The sequence below is a fragment of the Vigna unguiculata genome, chromosome 10, assembly GCF_037176805.1.
Source record: "Vigna unguiculata cultivar grain cowpea cultivar isolate G323 ecotype 2 chromosome 10, ASM3717680v1, whole genome shotgun sequence".
Classification (NCBI taxonomy): domain Eukaryota; kingdom Viridiplantae; phylum Streptophyta; class Magnoliopsida; order Fabales; family Fabaceae; genus Vigna; species Vigna unguiculata.
Genome location: NC_140801.1, coordinates 44,564,075 through 44,585,867, shown reverse-complemented (window position 1 = coordinate 44,585,867; position 21,793 = coordinate 44,564,075). Strand labels below are relative to the sequence as shown.

The 21,793-nt window shown below is 29.4% G+C and overlaps 1 protein-coding gene and 1 non-coding gene across 3 annotated transcripts; one reads left to right on the top strand and one right to left on the bottom strand.

Moving 5' to 3' along the window:
- The first annotated feature begins 7,360 nt into the window (after nucleotides 1-7,360).
- Nucleotides 7,361-7,434, top strand: TRNAV-AAC (transfer RNA valine (anticodon AAC)). The gene has a single exon. It is a non-coding gene; the product is annotated as a tRNA-Val (tRNA).
- A 1,237-nt stretch (nucleotides 7,435-8,671) lies between these two features.
- Nucleotides 8,672-12,487, bottom strand: LOC114166605 (growth-regulating factor 9-like). Of its 2 annotated transcripts, none has more exons than XM_028051353.2 (4): nucleotides 12,220-12,487; nucleotides 11,777-12,094; nucleotides 10,660-11,256; nucleotides 8,672-9,221 (listed from the first exon to the last, which is right to left on the bottom strand). In XM_028051353.2, the coding sequence occupies exons 1-4, from the start codon at nucleotides 12,266-12,268 to the stop codon at nucleotides 8,806-8,808; spliced, it is 1,380 nt and encodes a 459-aa protein (XP_027907154.1). In that variant the 5' UTR covers nucleotides 12,269-12,487; the 3' UTR covers nucleotides 8,672-8,805. The 2 variants fall into 2 exon arrangements, with proteins under 2 accessions (XP_027907154.1, XP_027907155.1); XM_028051354.2 differs by having other exon boundaries at nucleotides 11,777-12,088.
- Nucleotides 12,488-21,793: the final 9,306 nt, after the last annotated feature.

Genomic DNA, 21,793 nt, shown 5'->3' with positions numbered 1-21,793 from the left:
TAACTAATCATGTGACGTCCCATTTAATAGATAAATCTAATAAATAAAAAGTCGCATAATCATAATAAAGTAGAGCCAAGGCAGAAGCATATTAGAATTAACCTTTTACGGTCATCTAAAATATATTGAATAAGAAAACTAAGACACAAAACACATGCCATAAACAGAATTTAAACACGGATTAGTTTAATTTGAAAATTTGCTCACAGGGCAAGAAACTACAAGATAACAATACTTAAAAAGGGACTCCATCATAGAGCAAAATTCAACGAGCCTAACTAAACTACAACATCTCCATCACCACTATGATCATCGCGAGCTCCCACATCTACTCACACCAAATATTTTGTGATCATTGCAAAAAAGAAAACACCACAAGAAAACATAACACAAGAAGAGAAAGGGTATGCTAAATGCAAAAAGAAAAAGAAATATACACATCGCGAGCTCCCACATCTACTCACACCAAATATTTTGTGATCATTGCAAAAAAGAAAACACCACAAGAAAACATAACACAAGAAGAGAAAGGGTATGCTAAATGCAAAAAGAAAAAGAAATACACACACACACACACACACACACACACACACATATATATATATATATATATATATATATATATATATATATATATATATATATATAACACTCAAAAGAATTGCAGAGTCATTGTCAATGGGATTCACCCTACCATACAAGGTTAGTCTCTTTAATCGTCATAAGAACCTTGGGAATTTTCTTGAAGACAAGACCTCCTGCCCCTCTCATCACATGACTTATTCCACTCTACATGAGTCTTGAATGACCATTAGAGTATTAGGATAAACCTCCAGTACCGACTCCTTACATCAATGAATACACTACTAATTAAATCAAATAGGATTTCCCCCATGGAATCTCCTATATTCTCGCACAAGCATTTGAAAACACATATTAAAAACCATACAACATATGTATCTCTTGGAAAATAAATAATTCTTATAATTTTTATCCAATCCAACTTAACAACACATTATGCAAACAATTTGGGATTTTGGAAATAAAAAAAGCAGCTTGTGTAAAGCTTCAAAAATTTTGTATTTACATTCAAATAAAAGATGATTGAATCAAGAACCAAATGCAAAAAGAAACAACTTAATTGAATAACTATAGAGAAAGTTATGTACCAAACAAGCAACATAGGTCAATGTTGTCAACAACCAAAACTACAGGGTCCTTGCGATAAAAACTGCTTTCACTACATACTCTGATTCAAGATTCGACCGGTCAAAGTCAAGAACTATGTGTCTAGGTTCAGCTGTTAAAATTTCAGCTTGATCCAACGGTTAACGAAGTTAGAGCCTTCATTTTACGAAAAGTATGCAATGTAGAAAAATGGGTAGCGCCAATATTAAAACCAATGATAGGATGCTCAAAATTAGTTGGTAACTATAAATTGCAAAGGAATACAGTATCGATGAGAAGTTCTTCCACAATGATTCACTGTTAAGAGATTTGTATTATCAAAAAAACAATTGCAACTCATTCATCTCACAAGGAAAAAGGGTGCACAATTCAAAATAGAGAGGGAGAAATGTAATTTAGGAAATTAAGAACTTTAATTCACTTAAGAAAAAAAAACCTCAATTTCATAACATCATTATTCTAGGAAGATTATAGACGTGCAAATGAAATTATTCTACAACATTATAGACATGCAATGCAATTAACTACATAATGCACATATGAGATGCCCCTCATCATTAACTTATATTTTTAAGATTTCTCGATAAAAAGCAAGACCACGACAAATATTGTTGAAATCCAAACAATATCTCACGTGGAAAACACATAATTTCTGATAATAAGATTAGAAGTTTAAATAAAACAACGAAATACAACAAGCTAATAAAAAAAATGAGACATCAACCAAAATAATGAATAAAAACAAACTTCTACAACATCCATTGATATTAATCAAACAAACTCAGCACATTCCAGAACGAAAATATGTACAATCCATTTCAAAGAAAAGAAGCAGTTCTAACTTCCCTTACCTTGACAGGTGCTAACCCAAGAATAAGCCCCAAAGGAAGAGCTTCACAACATGATTACAACTTACGGAGCTGGAAAACAGAACCAAAGGAGGTGAAAACTAAGACCCTAACAAAGGTTAAAGGATAACTGAAGCTTCCAAACAGAAAAGAAACGAAATGGAACATGAGTTTAGAGTTCTACTTCGACATTTGTAATCGATTACACAATACTGGAAATCCAAATTGTTCGAATGTAATCGATTATATGTTGATATCGTGTTGGGGTTACACATTTTCTATTTAGAAATCGTTTGGGTTGTACACGATTTCTCTTTTAAAATCGTCATGGGCCCACCACGTTCCATTTTAAGGGGAAATTTTCTACGGGATATACGTTTTTGCTTTTCATAAATCGTATAGGGGCAGCATGTTTTGCCTAAATATGTATTTGTTTTAAAAGATGCCTAATTTTGTATTTAGCCTGAGTTAAATGCCTAGTATGAAAAAAAAAAACCATCATTTTATCATGTTTTCCTTTTACTTTTAGAAGCTAACTTGTTTTTTTGAAACTAATTATTTACTTTTCAACAAAACAGATACTAATTGTAGACTTAATGCATGTGTTGTCGTGGTGTAGTTGGTTATCACATTCAACAAACAATACTCGTCCTTACTAAAAATTATAAAACAATTTTATTGTTTTAGTTATAAAATACATATGTTTTCTTTTGTAATTATTATTTTGGTTTTAATTTGTTGTGTTTATACTATTTTTCTTGAACGACACCCTTGTATAATATTTTAAATCAAAATGGATGAAGGATTTAAATGTATAAGCAAAACACTAAAATAGTCATATATATCATACATATATGAATTGCATTAGTTGTCGTGTAATCTTAACTGTTTAAAAATTTTGGGAATTATGTTGCCAAAACTTTGTGAATAAGTTTTAGTTTCAAGAATTGTATGTAAATTTAATGTGAAAGAATGATTGCAAAATAAATTATAGTGAATGAAATTGAGAATGGGAAAATATAATGTCATTAAGGACTTTATGGATATATATATATATATAGATAGATAGATAGATAGATAGATAGATAGATAGATACACATGGTATAGAGTTTAGAGAAAGATCATGTAGACTTGGGAGAATAGAGGATGGTGACATGGTTTCCCTCGATTGATGTACATGGTTAGCCGTGTAAAAATAAATCACAGGCCTCACATTCTATTCTTTTTTGTTCTCTTAACTATGCTTTTAGACGAAGAAGGTGGTGTAGTGCACACGTTGTATTTGTGCAAGCTTACGACCTAATGACACTATCCATATTGATGTAAGACCATTATGACTCGGAAGGTATAATGATATCATTTAAGGGTCCAGGATACTTGAAATGATGACTATGACAAGTTTAATGATGAGTTTGAACTCAAATTAAATAGATATGCTTAATAAAATATTGATAATGATAAGTATAACATCTTGGACTCAATATACATACATAAATTTCTTTTTGTATCAACTTGATTTTTTTTTTGCATTATTAGTTATTATTCATGCAAATTTAAAATTTTTAGAAGTTATTTCATTCGATTACAAATTCATTTGAATAATTATGCCGTAAATTTTGAGATGTTATAAAAAAGTTTGAGATAAGAAAAATAATCATTCTTATTTCTTTATAACAATAAGATTAATCTACCTTAATTTTTATTATAATTTTTTTATTTTGTTAAATCAAATGATCTAGTTTAACCAGTTTTTATGATGTATTTCAAATTAAGATATATCTTTAGCTTGTGGTAAAAATATAAACAAATTTCTCTTACATACATACATTTATTTATTTATTATATATATATATTTATTTATTTATTTTTAACAACTTAAATATTATGTATGATTAACAATATATTTTAGTGATATATTTTTATTTCATATAGTATTAGTTAAATAAATATAAATTAAGTTTCTTTACGCAAATGAACGATATATTATAAAATAAAATACATCTAAAAACACCTATTTTTTAGGTGTTACGAGATGTGGCTGATATTATTCTTTTCAAGTTTTTACTTTTAGAACAACTTGTTAGTACATTATAGTTTTTGGAATTTACTATTTATTTATTTATGGGTCAAATATATTAATTAAAAGTTTTAAAAATGTGGTGTCGTGGTGTAGTTGGTTATCATGTCAGTCTAACACACTGAAGATCTCCGGTTCAAGTTCGGGCGACGCTAATATTTACATTTTACGTTTTTCTTCATTTCAATTTTACTGTAAGCTGAACTTTCTTTCATGTCCTACTTTTCTTTTTCCCACATAGTTACAGAAACTTCATGTACATGCAATAATTTAAATTTAATATGGATAGAGAGGAGTTAATACAGTCAGAACATTTGCTAAATTCTTACAATAAATCATAAATATAAATAAATATGCATGATGTTTTAAAGTGATAATCCAATTACTTACTTTAATTTTAATAATTCATATAAGACACTGCATGATATAACTTTATAATCTGTATTTTCCCCTTTATTCATATGTTGCTTTAGATGATCTTTCTTCTTATGCTACTCCAAATGTGTCTTCTCAATAACTCCACTCAACAACTAATCTTTGCTTTGCATCTTCTCCCAACTCAAACTAGAGAAGTTGCATTCCATGGACTTCAATCTTATATACAAGGTTGCATATATGTTCAATGTTTAATTCTAAATAAATTTTGTTCTTTTCTATGAATTTTTGGTTTTAATTTGGTTCTAAAAATTGAAAAAGTTTCAATGTTCACACTACTTTGGTCATTTTAGTCTCGGCATTATTTTTTTAGTTCAATTTTGACATCCAATTCTTTAAAAATGTTCAATTTAGTCCTCTTATTATTTTTTATTCAATTTAGTCATTTTTTTAAATAATTCAATTTTATTTTTTCCAATTTGAGACCAAATTAATAATAAACTAAAATAAAAAATTAGATGACTAAATCACTAATTAAGCCTAATTTCTTTTAGTGGAAACATATCGATGAATAAGAATATAAAAATTAGGTTAAAATACTCTATTAGTCCACATTTTTGTTCCAAAATCTCAATTAGGTCTTAAAATTTCTTTTTAGTCTCAATTAGGTCCATATTTTTTAAAATGTGTAACAATTAAGTCTATTTCGTTAGTATGGTGTTAACGATGTTAAGGATGTGTCATGTGTCAGCTCCTCATGTTTTTGAATTTTTTTATTTGTTTTTAATTTTCTTAATTTTTTTTTTAAATTATTCATGTCACGTGTCATGTCAATATTGTACTACATGTCAAGTTAGTAAGGTGACACATGTCAAGTCATTGTCTGAATCTCAATTTGGTCTATATATTTGTTATTTTGATTACATTTCAATCCATTTTTTTCAATTTTCAATTTCATCATTTGCAAATTAAGAAAATATTGTGCTACATGTCTATTAAGACCTATTTGAGACCTATTAAATAAATAAATAAATCTTAAGACTTATTTGAGATTTTAGAACAAAAACGTGGACCAATGAAATATTTTAACCTAAAAATTAAATAAAAATATATAACTATTATGAATCGATACTCGTATATTGATACTCGTCTATTAATTTGCTATAATTACTTGTATGACTCGTTAGTCTTTACTATTATTATTAGGATTAAATATGTTTTTTGTCGCTTAACTTTTAGTGAATTTTGAAATTAGTCAATTTCGAAACTATGGACCAATTTAGTCCTGCATCTTTCGAAATACGTAGATTTCGTCATTTTAATCAAATTTTGTTAGGTTTATTTGATGTTTCGTACGCATTTCAGGATTGTATTTGAGTTGTTTACACTATTTGACATATTTTTGTTTTAATGTTAACTCAAATACTATATTAAAACGTGCTTGAAATGTCAAATAAATTCAACAAAATTTGATTAAAATGATTAAATTCACGTATTTCGAAAGATGAAGAACTAAATTGGTCCAAAATTTCAAAATAAACTATTCTAAAATTTACTAACGTTAATGGAAAAAAAAACACATTTAACCCTATTATTATTATTATTATTATTATTATTATTATTATTATTAACTGTATTGCTTTATTCTATAACGATAACAAATTTAACGTTGTCATTCTAAGTGTACAATTACTCTCCTGACACACAATTATCAAAGTTTATCGTTCACTCAATAGATTTAGAGTTGTATTAACTTCATATTTTTAGATTAATTATTTATTTTATGTACTTCTTCGCAACTCGATACACATTCATGAGATTCCTTTGTGTGTGTGGGAATTTGTTATAGAATTGGAGAGTGAAGAAAGTGTAGTAAGATATGAGAGTTCATGATGAAGTGAAAGATGGCATGCCAGAGTCATGTGTCTGACTCACTAGGTTGCAGAGTAGATGCAGCTCAAGGCCTAAAAGAAAGTGCAACAAATTAACACATAATTTCAGAAGCAACAATTTCAATATTGAGGAAGAATAGATTCAAAAGGCACATGGCAATGTGATTCTTTGGAGTAAGACAAAATTGGATGCCTGTGAAAGCTGCTATCAATCTCATCCATGCCTTCAACTGCACCTATTCAACTTCCAAACTACAAATATTTACAATGAAAATACAAATTTTAAAATTATTAATTTATTATTTACAATAATTAAATAAGTATACAGGAAAGGAATATATATTAAAATAAATTATGAGAAAAAAAATCATAATATCACTTGCGATTTCAAATTTTTGTTTATGGTTCATTCTTGATTTTGGATTTTCTATTAATTTTTATCTGTCGTTTTTACGTTGTGTCTTTAAAATATATTGATGATTATTAATTTAAAAATTTAAAAATATATTAAAGTTACTTTTAAAATATTAAAATAATGTATTTTTAATTTAAATAAAAATAACAAAAATTAAATAGAGAAACCGAACTCTATTTTCTTATACATTACTTATGATTTGAAGAAAGAGAACATGGTATGACTTTTTTTACTTAAGGAAAAGATTTACTTTTACTCAGATTTTCTGAGTAAAAAAAGTTTTCCAATGGTTTCACCAAAATATTTGACGTGCCTGGCCAGTTGACATTATTTTCTTACCATTAATTGATAGAAGATTTTCGGTTTCAGATATTTTTATCAAATTGTTTTACTTCTTACATTTAAGATTATTTTGGAAAAAAAAATATTTTTTATTTAATGAAAGCTTTATACAAATTTTAATTTTACTATTTTATCTATAAATCATAATATGGTGTCATATTTAAGGAGGATAGTTTTAAGTATTTAATGAATAAAGTATTACTTTGCAAATTTTAAACATACGGTGTCGTGGTGTAGTTGGTTATCACGTCAGTCTAACACACTGAAGGTCTCTGGTTGAAGTCCGGGCGACGCCATTTTTTTCCAATGATATTATTTTAATATTGTATTTTTGTATTTTTATACTTCGTTTAACATTCAAACGTATTAGGCACGGGTCGGTTCTTTTAATTTTTTTTGACCTGTATTAAAAATGAATATAATTATTTTGAATTGAAAATATGAAAAGGAAAATATCATTAATTATGAGTATTTTTTAGGTAACAAATTAAATTAAATTAAATAGTATTATTTTAATACGTCTAAATTAAATACTAGATATTGATATTGAGAAAAAATTTCGTGGTTCCTATAAAATATTAGGATTTTATAATTTGAATGAAATTTATTATACATGTAATTATGTTATATGGTGATAGAAAATTTAAATTACATGCTTTTACTTTATATTGGCGTGAAATTGAATATTTTATTCCAAGAGATTTTGTTTTGTCCGTTGAATCTTTGTGTTCATTAAGTTTTTTTAAATATTTTGTAGTGAAGTTATGCCCATTAAAGGTATGTTCATTTATTATTGTTGGTTTATGATTTTTAATTATATGTTGTTTAATTTGTTTGGTTTTGATCTTTCTAAGCAGTAGTACATAATGTTGGATGATGTTTGTAAGTTGTTTTGGGAGCATATTCTTGTGTTTGACAAATTAGCATTGCTCATTGTTCCACTTACAAAGAATTTTGAGCTTAATATGAAGAAAACATAGCCTAATAATATTGTTTTGTTTGGTGTGGATGCGGTTGTTGATTACTATGGGTTGTACAATACATGTAACATGCATTTAAACTATATTGGAGATGTGATATTTTCATGGTTTTAGATGTTGAACATGTTTGACCAGGTGTTATTTTAATATATTATGCTATTTGTGTTAATATATTACATGTTTGTGTTCTTTATATATATACTGTCTTCACCTTCTACTTGTCTTATTTGATGTTTCTCTCTATTGATGTTTATCATTTGTGTGACAAACACTTATCCAATAAATTTGTTAAGAGCCATTCCACAATGAACACCTAAAAGCATAGCAGAAATATTAAACCCTAAAACAAACACAAATATAGTAATTAATAATAATTATGCTACTTTAGTGAACTTGATGTCAAACTCTTATGGGAAACAAAAAGGAGAAATCCAGTTCACTTGTTCAAAAGAAGAAATGAAGAATTTAACCAATGCTAATGATTAGTCTAACCCACTGAAGCTCTCTTGTACGAGTCCACTTTAATTTGATCTATCACTTTGTGAAGACGACATGATAAAAGATAAAAAACACGGGGTTGAATTTTTTCTTCATGGAGATCTTTGTTCACTTCACACATAATTGATCTCAAATGTTACAACAGCTACTTGTTCATGAAGCAGGATTAAGGAAGAAAAAAAGCATGTCTCAGAAAGAAGTATAGCTACACTCTTGCAAGGTGTCACTGATGGTGGTATCAGTGTCATTGTTACTAGAGCCTTTCCCATTGCATTGAGCACTTGCTGGAACTGACATGGAAAGATTTGTGCTTGGAATTGCGGAATCCTCTTTCTGCATGTTGGTTGTGGCCGGAGAGTTCGGCAACCGCGCAATGGTAACGGCAGAACAAGTAGTTGTGGTGGTTGTAGCAGCAGCTGCTGCTATTTCATGGCTTGCAAAACGCTTTTTAGCACCTCTGTGCATGTGTGTGGCACAGTACTTCTGACCAGGAAGAACAACACTCTTGCATTGCCACTTCTTGCCGTCCGTTCGCCGGCACCGGTCCGGTGCAGATTCTGTGTTGTTGGTTTTGTCATTCACGTAAGAAGGGTTGTTACCAAAAACTGAAAATGGCAGCCAAAAGAAACCAACAATGTTCTATCAGTTTTCACATGAAAGGTTGTTCTTGTAAGTTAGTAATATAACATTAACACATTAAAGATGCACAACATAGTATTTCTTTGTTGTTTCTCAACGAATGTAAGTCGGGAAATTGCTGAATTTTAACATGGATAAGAGGAAGTTACAAAATGGTTATTATGAGAAATAAGAACAATATATAGATCATTAGATCAATCATATTTAAATGTTTGACATGATCTATATTTATAATTCTCCCATTCTTAAAATAGAATTGTTCTAGTAATACATATCCCTTGGATAGGGATTGGAAGGAGTAAGGCTTTTCCACCACAGTCAAGGCTTTTAGCAGGGATAAACTAACTTTTCTTTACTTGCATCATTTAATAAGGGTTAATATGTTTTTCGTTCTCAAACTATTACAAAAAAATTGTATTTCGTCATTAAACTAAATTATAAATTATAAAGTATTTCATCCCTTCACTCTATGATAATCATGTATAACATCTGTTCCAATAAATAACATGTAAGGTGTTTTATATGTCTTTCACAAAAAGTAAGGATGAAATACTTCATAATTTAGTTTAGGGGCAAAACACAATTTTCTATAATAGTTTGAGGGCGAAAAATATATTTAACTTATTTAATAATATATGTAAATGCAATCATTCACATGGCGTTTACATTCATGCTGCTATTGTAGTTTCTGACAGTAAACAGTGTTCACCCTTATTCTTAAAATGGAATGTTGATATTTACAAATCTGTCAATGAATCTTTTGCATAACTCTACTCAAGAACTAATCTTTGGTTTACATCTCCTCCAACAAGTGATTCAAACTAAAGGATTCAGCTTCTCTGGACTTGTATCTTAACATGATGAAGACCAACAATCTCAAACAGTGTAGAAAAATAAGTGCGTTTTGTGGAACACACCTAATTCTAAGCAGAAAAAGGACCAGTATCTATGAGGGTGTCTTATGTGCATGTAAAGTTAGGAGTAAGTTTTGGAGAAGTGCATCTAGATTCTTGACTAATTGAGCACACAATTATTAGTACACTTAACGACCATGTCAACTACATGAGATTCTAAAATTTGAATTAGGCCCCACAGAAAAAGCATGACAGTAAATAGGACAGAACATGCTTGATATGATGCTATATTGCTATTGATTCTGTTTTGTGTTAGTAGGGACTGGTAGGACCATGGGAGAGAGACTATTAAGAAACATTTGAGCTACATGAGGCCTCATGATCAAGTGAAACATGACATGACAGAGTCATGTCACTGACCCCACTCCATGGAACATGTTTGATTGGCTTAGAGTTTGTTGAAAGAATGGGGATGTGTCTGTTATTCTATAGTCCTACAAAATGTAGTGAAAAAAACATAAACTATTGCAACCAACTACATCAAAATTACCTTGAAGAACACTTGTTGGGGAGAAGCTTATTCCAGTAGAGATGCTATTAGAATCACCAACAACAATGCTTCCTTTCCCATCACTTCTATTGCCTGTGCTGTTACTGACACGGCTCTTGGACTGGTTATCTTTCTGGCACATCTTTAGGCAACTTTTGTTATCCGCCGCCTTAGGAGCACCGGCAGTGGCAAGGCCGGAGCCCGGGAATGCCGCCGCAGAGGCCGAAGGAAACACCATGAGGGACCTGTTCATGGAAGAGCAATTGTCAATGCTGAGGCTCCTTGATGGGGTGCTGGAAGGTGTTTCACTAGGTTGCATTGCCATGGTGAGGTTTGGATTTGAAATTTCAAATCTTGTCTTTGAGGCTGATTTGGTAGGTGACTTGCCACAAGGTTTTGATGCCAAAGGAGAGTTAACTTGAGATGTTTCCACAGGCTTTCTTGAACGATTTCTACCTCTATGCATGTGCCTTTCACAGTACTTTTGACCAGGCACTACACTCTTACTGCATCTCCATTTCTTTCCATCAGTTCTTCTGCACCTATGAGGTTCTGGATCCACCACATTCCCATGATCAAAACCAAGGAAACTGTATTCTGTAACCAAAACCAATGAACAAAACATACAAAACAAACTCATCATTATCTTACAAATACATCAACAAACATACCCTTTTAGCATCAAAAAAGATATGAAACTAAGCCTACCTTTAAACATATCAAAATTCCAAATGGATCCCAATACTAAGTAAATCCACTTTGAACATACAAACTCATCATTACCTTACAAGTACATCAACAAACATACCCTTTTAGCATCAAAAGTTATGAAAGTAAGCCTACCTTTGAACATATTTAAATCCCAAATGTATCCAAAACTAAGTAAATCTACTAGTAAGAGCATTTTGCTTAAATCTTGGCACCAAACAAAACAAAAACAATGCCAACAATTAACTCCAAAGAAATAGGGAGTTTCTATGTAACAATTCATTCCAGAAACAGAATCAAACAAGGCACTGATTCATCCTATAATAAACGCAACATTACATTACAGTTTTTTTAAAGGGTAAAACTTTATTATAAATGATAACTTGATCAAAGGCTATTTATTACAAACCTGACATGTTGCTTGGGAATTGCACACGGTGATGAGGAGGAGGAAGTTTATAAGCCAAGTGGTTGAAGATGAAAACTTGGTGGTGAAGCTCACGCCTCTGAGCTTCAGTGATCACATGGTTTATTTCTGGTGGCGCAGAATGAGAAGCATCAACCCCAAGATGAAGTTCAACACTATTGGAAGAGTACTCTTTTTCTTTCTCTTTCTCTTCCTTGACCATAAAAACCCTCCTTCTCTCAACATCAACACCACCAGCAGCACCACCATTTCTCATCGCGTGTCCAATGTCAATCTTCTTCCGGGGTCCACCTCCTACCCCTCAAAAAAAGACACAAACTTGAGAACAAAAATAAGAAAAACAAAACAAAAAAGAAGAAGAATAGAAAAGGTGGCAATGAAGAACATGTGATGATGGGGGAAAGTAGAGAGAGTGGAAGAGAAACCAGAAGTGTTGTGTGAAGAGGGAACAATCCTAAGAGGCTTAGCTTCCATTGTCACATTCACATGAGGGCTTTTTTCTTCTTTTTCTTTAGAGGGTCTGTCTCTGATAGTGATGATGAAGGGGAAAAAAGCTTCTTTTTCTTACTTTTTCTGTGTGAATGAGAAAATGTTAAAAGAGGATTTGAAAAAGGGTAAGCTGGGCACGGAAGTGCTTCTGCACTTGCCTCCATTTACTTCAATTGTAAGTTGGAAGAAAGAGAGTGGAGAGAGAAAGAGAGAGAGAAAGATGTGTCAGAAGTTTCTGACAAACATCTTATTACGTTGCGAGACTTTGCAGCAGTCACGTTCAGACAAACAAAATAATCCTTACGTTATACATACTGTTTCAAAGTTGTTTGGCGCGTGAACACTTGTTTTTTCAATTTTCATGTATTATTAGTTTTAATGACACTGTGTTATATAAATTGATAATGGATGATAACAAATAGTGTTTAAGTCTAACTTATTCACTTTATTTCTAGTCCAAAATTAGATCTAAAATAAACTTCTTTTGAAACATGGACATATATTGAGTATGATTAGATATATGTATGGAAGTGTGATTTGATATTGAAGGAGATAATAAGTTAATTAATATAAAACTCTAATATTGTATGGAGAAATGAATATAGGTTTAATTATTCATTTCTTCAAAAGTATCTTTTAAGATAAAAATATTTTTTATTTATATATTATAATAGATTTGTGTTATTTCTAATTAACGTGATTGAAGATAGAAAAAATAATATTTGATTAATAAAATATACTTAAAAGCTAATTTAATGATAAAAAAGTTGAAGTATAAAGCAAAATATCATGAACTTGTATACATTATGAGTAATTTATTTTATGATACACTATTATTGTATTATAGAGTTTCATTTTTATTTCTCATTTATATGTATAGTGTTGTTTGACATTGTTTGATGTCTTCAATAGAATAATGATGTATAAACAACGAATTAAAGGTGTACGTGTTCAAATGGAAACTTATATAGGTGAATGATAAGATATATTTTTTATACATTTTTATAGTTTTATTATATAGTGATTATATTTTTTTAAATATTTTATTTTCTGTGGTCAGTTCATTTTAGTTTTTTAGTAATAAATTAGATTTTATAATAATTTTACATTTTTAACTTATCTTATTTTCACTTATTATTTCAGTTATAAATATTTTTTAGATATCATTTTAGATTGGTTATAGTTGTATCAGATTCTACACTTTCAAAATTTTAATTTTATATATTTTTTGCTGAATTTGAACTTTTTTACTACTTTTTATAATTTTTAGAATTTAAGGAATATTTACTAAAAAATTGTTTACAAAAGCTTGTATATTAGTTTTTTACTTGAATTGACTTATCTTATGTGATTGGGATCAGAAACTTTATTGAACTCCAAATTAGGTCCAATTTAACTTTAAATCATTTAGGATCTATAAGACCTCCAATGTACTAATAAAATATATATAAAACTTATTTGCAAAATTTTAGAGTTTTTGGTTCTTTATTTTCTCTCTTTTTTGTCCTCTCTTCTTCTTTTTTTTCTCATATTTTTTTTTTCACATTTCTATTTTCTCTGTCACGTTTGCATTGTTCAACAATGAGGATCAATTCACATGTTCAAAAATAGTTCAATTTAAAAGATTTTTTGTTTGTTTTGTTCTTAAATTTGTGGTTGATTTATTTATATATTATGTTCTTATTGTTCTTTAGTTTCTTACAATTAAATTTTCTGCTCTTTAATTTTTTTGTTTTTTAATGTTTTTGTCCTTCAATTCATTGACTTTAATTTTCAGCAATTTAATTTTCAATACTTTCATTCTCTAATAGTTTAACTTTCGAGCAATGCATTTGATTTCTTGATTTTATTTTGTGTTTTCGGTGCTCTAAATTTTTTATTACTATTTTTGAAAACTTGAATCACCAAATCAATTTGTAAAATGAATAATACTAAAGATTAAATATAATTAAAATTGTGCCCTCTAATATCGACTTACTATATTATAAATTTTAGAAAAATTTAGTTTTTCTTGAAATCGCATATGACACATACATTTATAGAGTAATGTATCTATAAATGTGGATAGTATTGCATTAACAACAATGTTTCAATATCTTATTAATAATTAATTTTAGTGATCATGTTATTATTGTATTTACCAATTTAAATATCACACTATTAAAATTTTGAATTTTAACATTGGTTAAAAGTGGTATTTAGTGGCGGTTTTAACCGCCATTATTTTCTTTTCCGTCAGTTAATTAACCGACATAGAATTTGGCGCCACAAAAGTACTATAGCGTCAATTATTATAATCGCCGAAATAACCACCACTAAGAGGATTAAAGTCAGTTTTAACCGCCTCTAAATTTAGAGTTTTAAAAAATTATTTATTATTTAGTGGTAGTTGTAATCGTCAGGAAGTTCAAAAGATATAAAAATTTAGCGGCGGTTGGAACCGCCACTAAATTATGACTTTTTTAAAATAAAAAAAATCTAAAATTTATTTTTCAATATATTTTGAAATTAAAAAAATCTAAAATCTATTTATCAATATATTTTGATAATTACATTGTTCTTATCAATAATAAATTCACATAACCCTTATACTTCATAACCACTTTGAGGTAGGTTTTCTCCCATGACCGCAACAACAACTAGATTTCCTTGTTTCGTTTTTAGATCGTTAGATAAAAAACAATGTTGGCCACATAAAAATTTCTTGGATCCCTAATATTGCAAACACTGCAATGAAGTTGCAGAAATAAAATGTGATGAAATTTAATTTTTCTAAATAAAACTATATGTATGGTCAATTATTTTGTAATATTTGTTAAAATGAGCAATTTATAATTTCTTTCACTACATTATTCCTGTAGAAACTTCTTACAAATCTAGTAAACTATATATCTTTTGCTAATATATTTTTAACAAAAAAATGAAATTATTGTACGTGAGCTTGGACATTTCAAACTACAATTTCCATTACAAATTTGTGGAACGCAATTAAAAGAAGTGATAGTATTATGTTGTCTCTATCATTGTTATTAATTATATTATTGTTAACATAACTTCATCTTGATAAAATAAAGTGCAGGTTTTTTCATATAATTATTCGTGTGGCTACAGGAGAAATTTTTATCCCTAATTAGCTCTTTGACGTAAAAAGGATGGGCACAATATATAGTATTATAATAGATTAGAATATGGTCCATGAATTAAACAGGGTACACTCTCAATGACTGCAACACTAATTATGGATAGAAATCTATCTTAACTAGTTGAGTTTTTTTAACATAATCATAAATCATAAGCTATTATTGTCCTGCTGCAACATTAGATACATGTTATTCTAGAAAAATAAAGGCCAAAGAAATGCATAATAAATAATATGGTTTTCTTTATTGTGTATGAGTTAAACATGATGCTTAGATATGTTCAATGTGTGTAGTTTCTTAATTCACCAGCAACCACACGCATTTATTTGGCACCTTTTTCTGCAGAATATCACTTGAACATGGCTCTGCCTCTAAATTTCAGCTTTCCCCATCATCTGTGTCCCAAAGAAAGCATGTATATGCTGCTATAACATTGTTGAAAGAAGAAAAGTTGTAAACAGTTGAATCTTAATTATTTATGTAAAGATTTCTTCTTCTTTTATTCAGAAGGGAACATGTATAATGTATTGCACACTAGTTATAGATGTTACACCAATGCTTTCAATGAAGGATCAAGAAGAACCGGGACACCATGAATTTTTCTCTCCCATTTTTCAGAATTATAAACATGTTCATAAGCATAACATTTTATATAAGATGTGTCTCAAACTAAATTTCCAAGTTAGAACCTTCGTCGAAGCTAATTTTAGGCCCATCACCTTGTTCAACAGCTTGGGAATCTAGTACCACGTCCCCACTACTCCACTTGTGTAACAAACTTAAAGCCGAAGAACAAAAAACTCAAAAATGGATGTTATCAACCTTGTCAGAATTGCATATGCTACCAAATGTATTTTAAGGAGAAACAGAAAATCCACATTCACAAAAAATAACAAAACATTTTTTCAACCTCCAAGCTTGAAACACTAACTAAACTGCTCGCAAGCATTCCAAAGATGAGGATATGTTGTTATTGCCTCCACTAGAAGAACAATTTGATCATCATCCAGAGCAACAAAATGTTTATATGCTCCTCATCTTATACGGATATCTGTAGAAGCTGTAAAATTTTTGAAAGGGTGATCTAAAAATATAGGATGGAAATGAGAAAATAACAAATTAGAAACTTGAAGAAATATGAATGTTGTTGTCTGGAACATCTATTCCCTCTTCTTTATGTAAGAGGTTCAACCCTTCTTCTACTTGGGTTCCTTTATGAATAACATTTTTTTCAGAATTATAAACATGTTCTTAATTTTCAAGTCGTTTGAGAATTTTGAACATAATAGAATAAATTTGACATTCTCTTGACAAATTACATTCCCACTCACCATCACATATATTGCATCCAAACTAGAAAATTTTAAAACACAATAGTGACAATTCCAATTAATAACTTAAAGAAAAATTCTAAGATCATGCTTTCAAAATTATTTTAAACATGTCTTGTAAACAGAGCTAACTTAAACCTAAGTTTTACACTCATATACACAAATATATCCAATCTAACGCTTCCTCCCCAATACTGCAGGTTCAGGTTAACATTTATTTATCATATTGCATTCAAGGAAAAACAAAAAAAACTATGAATAAAAGGAGTACGAAACCAATAATCAATATTAACGTATAATGATTTATAATCTGAACATAAAAATTGAAATTAGGTTTCGAAAATTGAAGTTAGGTTTATAACAAGCTAAAACTCAAAATTATTCGTGGAGAAAAAGAAACAACTAAAGTAGAGAGAAAAAACACTCACAAGAATTCAATGAAGGAGAAAATGGCTCTGGATAGAAGAGAAGATGTTGGAGAAGAGATGATTTCACACTAATAAGAAAATGCGAGAGTTTCATAACAGTTTCGAAATTGATGATTCCACGGAAATGGTGAGCTCTCCATTAATATAGAATGAGAAAGAAGCTTGAGAAACTTGCATTGGTAAAAAAGCTTGAAAAGCGAAAGGAACTCGTGTGCAACAGTGGAAGACGAAAGAACTCACGAGAAAAGAAATCAAGGTAAGAGAAGAAGAAAAAAAGAGAAAAATTAACTATTTCATTTCCCGTCAGTTTTAAATTGACTTTAAATACAATATAAATTTAAATTTTGAATAAGACAGTGTCAGTCATCAAGAACCGCCAGGAAATAACTGTCGTTATAAAATATTTTTGTTGTAGTGTCAATTTATAAAATAAAAAAGTATTGGTTACTAAAATAACCACTACTATAAATAAAAAATATAATTGTTTGCTAAATTGGTCACTAATTAATTAAAGATTAATTTAGAAATTGATTCATTTGATATAAAAAACTTTGGTAGCTAATGTTTAGCAACCAATTTACTTTAGTAGCTAAATTTTAGAAATCAATTTAGAGATTAATTATAATTTTTTATTCATAATAGTGACTACTTTACTAACCAATAATTTTTTCTTTTGTAAATTGGTATCTAAATTTATCACTATATTGACTAACAACTTTTGCTTACTAAAATTAGTTGTTAATGAGACTTTTTGTTATAGTGAAATATGCAATTTGATGTTAAAAAAGAAGGAAATATCAATAAAGAATTAAAGGTGAATTTCCGTTGAGTTGAGTTGAAGTTCCATGTATTGCTTATATATTTATTTAGTAATTTACGTGACTAATTAAATTGGTATTCTTGCATTATTAAATTATTGAACCTTTACTTATTTTTGTTGGTGACACAATGTTTGATCGAGAAGAGTTAAAGTTAATTTACATAGTGAACTTATAAGGTGCTTATATTTATCAAACAATTTATCTTATGTTGTGATTAATTAAGTGGTGTCGTGTCAAATTACAACTTGATATAGTTGAGAGAGAAAGATGGATTAACAATGTATTAAGACGACATTTGCTATAGTGAAATTGAAGTTAATGTGAGTGTTTTTACAAGGACTAGTTGATATAGTAACACCTAACATTTCTTTTGTAATTTTCTCAGTTGCCTTTATTTTCTTTTCGTGTTGGTACTATCAATTATGTCTTTCTTCTTAATTTGTCAAATGGATGTCTAAAAGATACTCTTACGATCAAGTTAGATTTTGATTCCAATATTAGGTGTCTTAAATGTATATCGAAGAAGAACCACCTACCTCTTACCAAACTACTTGTATTCATAGAGGTAATAATGAGTCCAGGCCTTACCTTGATTCTTGTGAAGGCCTAATCACTCTTAATCTTATTATAGCCCAAAGATAATTTGTTTAGTCACTACAAGAAAAGTTGATATTATCGACGGTCAAAATCCATTGGTAATGGTCAAAATTCATTGCTAAATCAGAATTATCGACGGTCAAAAATTTTTCAGTAAAATTTTACCGACGAAAATCATGTTTGGTTGGTAATTATTGATGGAAAATCTGTCGATAAAATATGTCAATAATTACCAACGAAAAAATTTGTCAGTAATTATCGACCCAAAAATCCATCGGTAAATTCATTGGTAATTACCGACCGAAAAATTCATCGGTAATTACCCACCGAAAAATTCATCGGTAATTACAAAAAAAATCGTAGGTAAATAACGCGTAATGTTCATCTTTTTCCTCCTCCCTCTTTCATTTTTTTCGTCTTTTTCTTCTTCGTCGTCGTTGTCGCCGTCATTGTCGTCGTCGCCATCATCGTCACTGTCGTCGTCTTTGTCTTCTTCTTCCTTCTCCTCTTTCTCTTTCTTTTTCTCATTCTTCTTCTCCTTCTTTTTCTTCTTCTTCTTCTTCTTCTCCTCCTTCTCCTTCTTCTCCTTTTTCTTCTCTTCCTCCTCCTTCTCCTTCTTCTTTTTCTTCTTCTTTTCTTCTTCTTTTCATCTTCTTTTAAGGTGAGCTTTGGGTAGGAAATTTTTTCCGCTCATTTTACCAACAAATTTATTCGTCGGTAAATTCATTGATAAAAAAATTTAAATTATCGACGAATTTTACCGACGAATTTTACCGACGAATTTTTATTTATGTAAGTACCGACGGAATAATTCGTCGTCAATACAAATTTGGATGTAAAATTTTTGCTACTTTTACTGGTGAATTTATCCGTCGGTAAATTCGTCGATAAAAAAATTAAATTATCAATGAATTTTATCAACAGATTTTAATTTATGTAAGTATTGAGAATTTTATTGACGGAATAATTCATCGACAATACGAATTTGGGCGAAAAATTTCCCGCTCCTTTTACCGACAAATTCGTCGATAAAAAATATTTAAATTACCGACGGATTTTACTGATGATTTTTTTCATCGATAAATGAAATCTATACTAGCAATGAATTTTTTCGTCGATAATTAAAATTTCGTCGCTAATTCCATTAATTTTTGTAATAAGTGTGTTAATTATTCTCTAGTTCGTCATTATAGTAGGTTGTCAATTGCGTGAAAGGTTGCTAAGGCTATTTGTTGTGAGTTGTATGCTTGTTGTCGAGAGATTTGAGACTAAATGAGGTCTTTGTATCGAGACAAATAAATTCTCTCCGTGATGAGAAAGGTTTAAAGATATAAATATATACTACCAACATCGAGAAGTAGCCATGATATGATTGATACATTGGATAATTTATCCTTCAAGTAAGTGTTATTTTAAATTAAAATCATTACATTTTTATTTTTACTTTTTAAATGAATGTTATATAAATTTAATTATTTTACAAATTAAAATATTTATTCTACTATTTTATTTTTAATAATTAATTTTTTAAATTCAAATAATTATCTATGATAAAAATGTACAAATTATTTTCTTTCATAATTATTTTTAATAAGATTATTTAATAATTTAATAACTTTGTCCGAGAATAAAAAAAGTAAACAAATATTATGTATGAATCCATATATATATATATATATATATATATATATATATATATATATATATATATATATATATATATATGAAAATAATATTTTGACAATTATTTTTATAATATGAGATAAAGAAAAAATGTAATAAAAAATATCAATTTAAGTTATAAAAAGAAATTATCACTGTTAGAATTATTACCTATTGTATTATTAACCCTATGTGTAGGGTGTTGAGTGTGAGAAACTACCTACTGCCGTATCTACTGTTGCATGTAATCATGCCTAGTATCTTAGAGTAGTCTTTTCATATGTACTTGCTTCATTATAAATATAAGAGGAGGAGAGTGGTACTGTTGTCCACTACTCATATATTTTAAAGTCTCAGTCTCAAGTATCACAATTTAGTTATTAAAAAATTGTTTTATATATATACATATATAATAATAATATTTTGAATTTTTTTTTATAATATGAGATAACAGTTTTTAAATAATTTTGAAATATAAAAAAAATAAAATACATATATAAAACCACTTAAAAAATAAAAATTTTCACAATTTATTTGTTAAAAAATAATTTTTCATATATATGTATACACATCGGGTAAAGGCAAACTTAAACTCGTTTGTTTCTGTGAAGTTACATGGTTGCGTTCGTGCATCAAATAACCTTAACCAGTTGCAACTGGTTGGGTTATAGGGGAACCATTACGATCGAGTTTTGGTATTTAATAGTGATCCCATACTTTCTAAAGATCCTCCATAAAGTGCCCTTACTATTATCATTCAACCATGGCTCCAAATTCTTCCATGCACTCAAAACATGAACACCACCTGTTCGACCTTATTCACCACCCAAATGTTGCCTTGGTTAACCCTTTCATGCTCAACCATTTGCGCAACCACCTTCCCCCCTTCAAGCTCTTGCTACATTTACGGACCAGTTTCAGTTGCATTCTCTTCAATATTTGACCAGATGCCTAACCTTGTCCCTCAAGGCATGTCAAGGAGCGATGAAACTCTGATGTCAAAATCCACAGACTCCTGGTGAGTAGTGGGTTTGTTTTTGCTTGTTTCCGTGTCTAATTCTCTCATGAAAATGTATTGCAAGTCTGGGAATTTCGGGAAGACTTTGCTTGTATTTGAGAATTTGACTCATCCTGACATAGTGTCTTGGAATACTGTGCTTTGCATTTTGCACGTTCTATGCATTTTCGTGGGATAGTTTTTGATCAGGTGACATATAGATATACCACTGCTCTTTCATTTTGTTGGGGTGATCATGGGATTTTATTTGGGTGGTTAAGGGTGGATTTGGTTGTGAAGTTTTTGTTGGGAATGTGCTTGTAACAATGTATTCAAGGTGGGTAATGTTAGATGAGGCTAGGAGAGTTTTTGACGAAATGCCCAAAAGAGATTCAGTTTCTTGGAGTCCAATAATTTCAGGGTATGCTCAAGACGGGGAATGTTATGGGTTGGAAGCAGCTTTATTGTTTGTCAGCATGTTATAAATAAATTCAAATTTGTGAAAAATATACTTTGAAACTAAAATTAAAAATT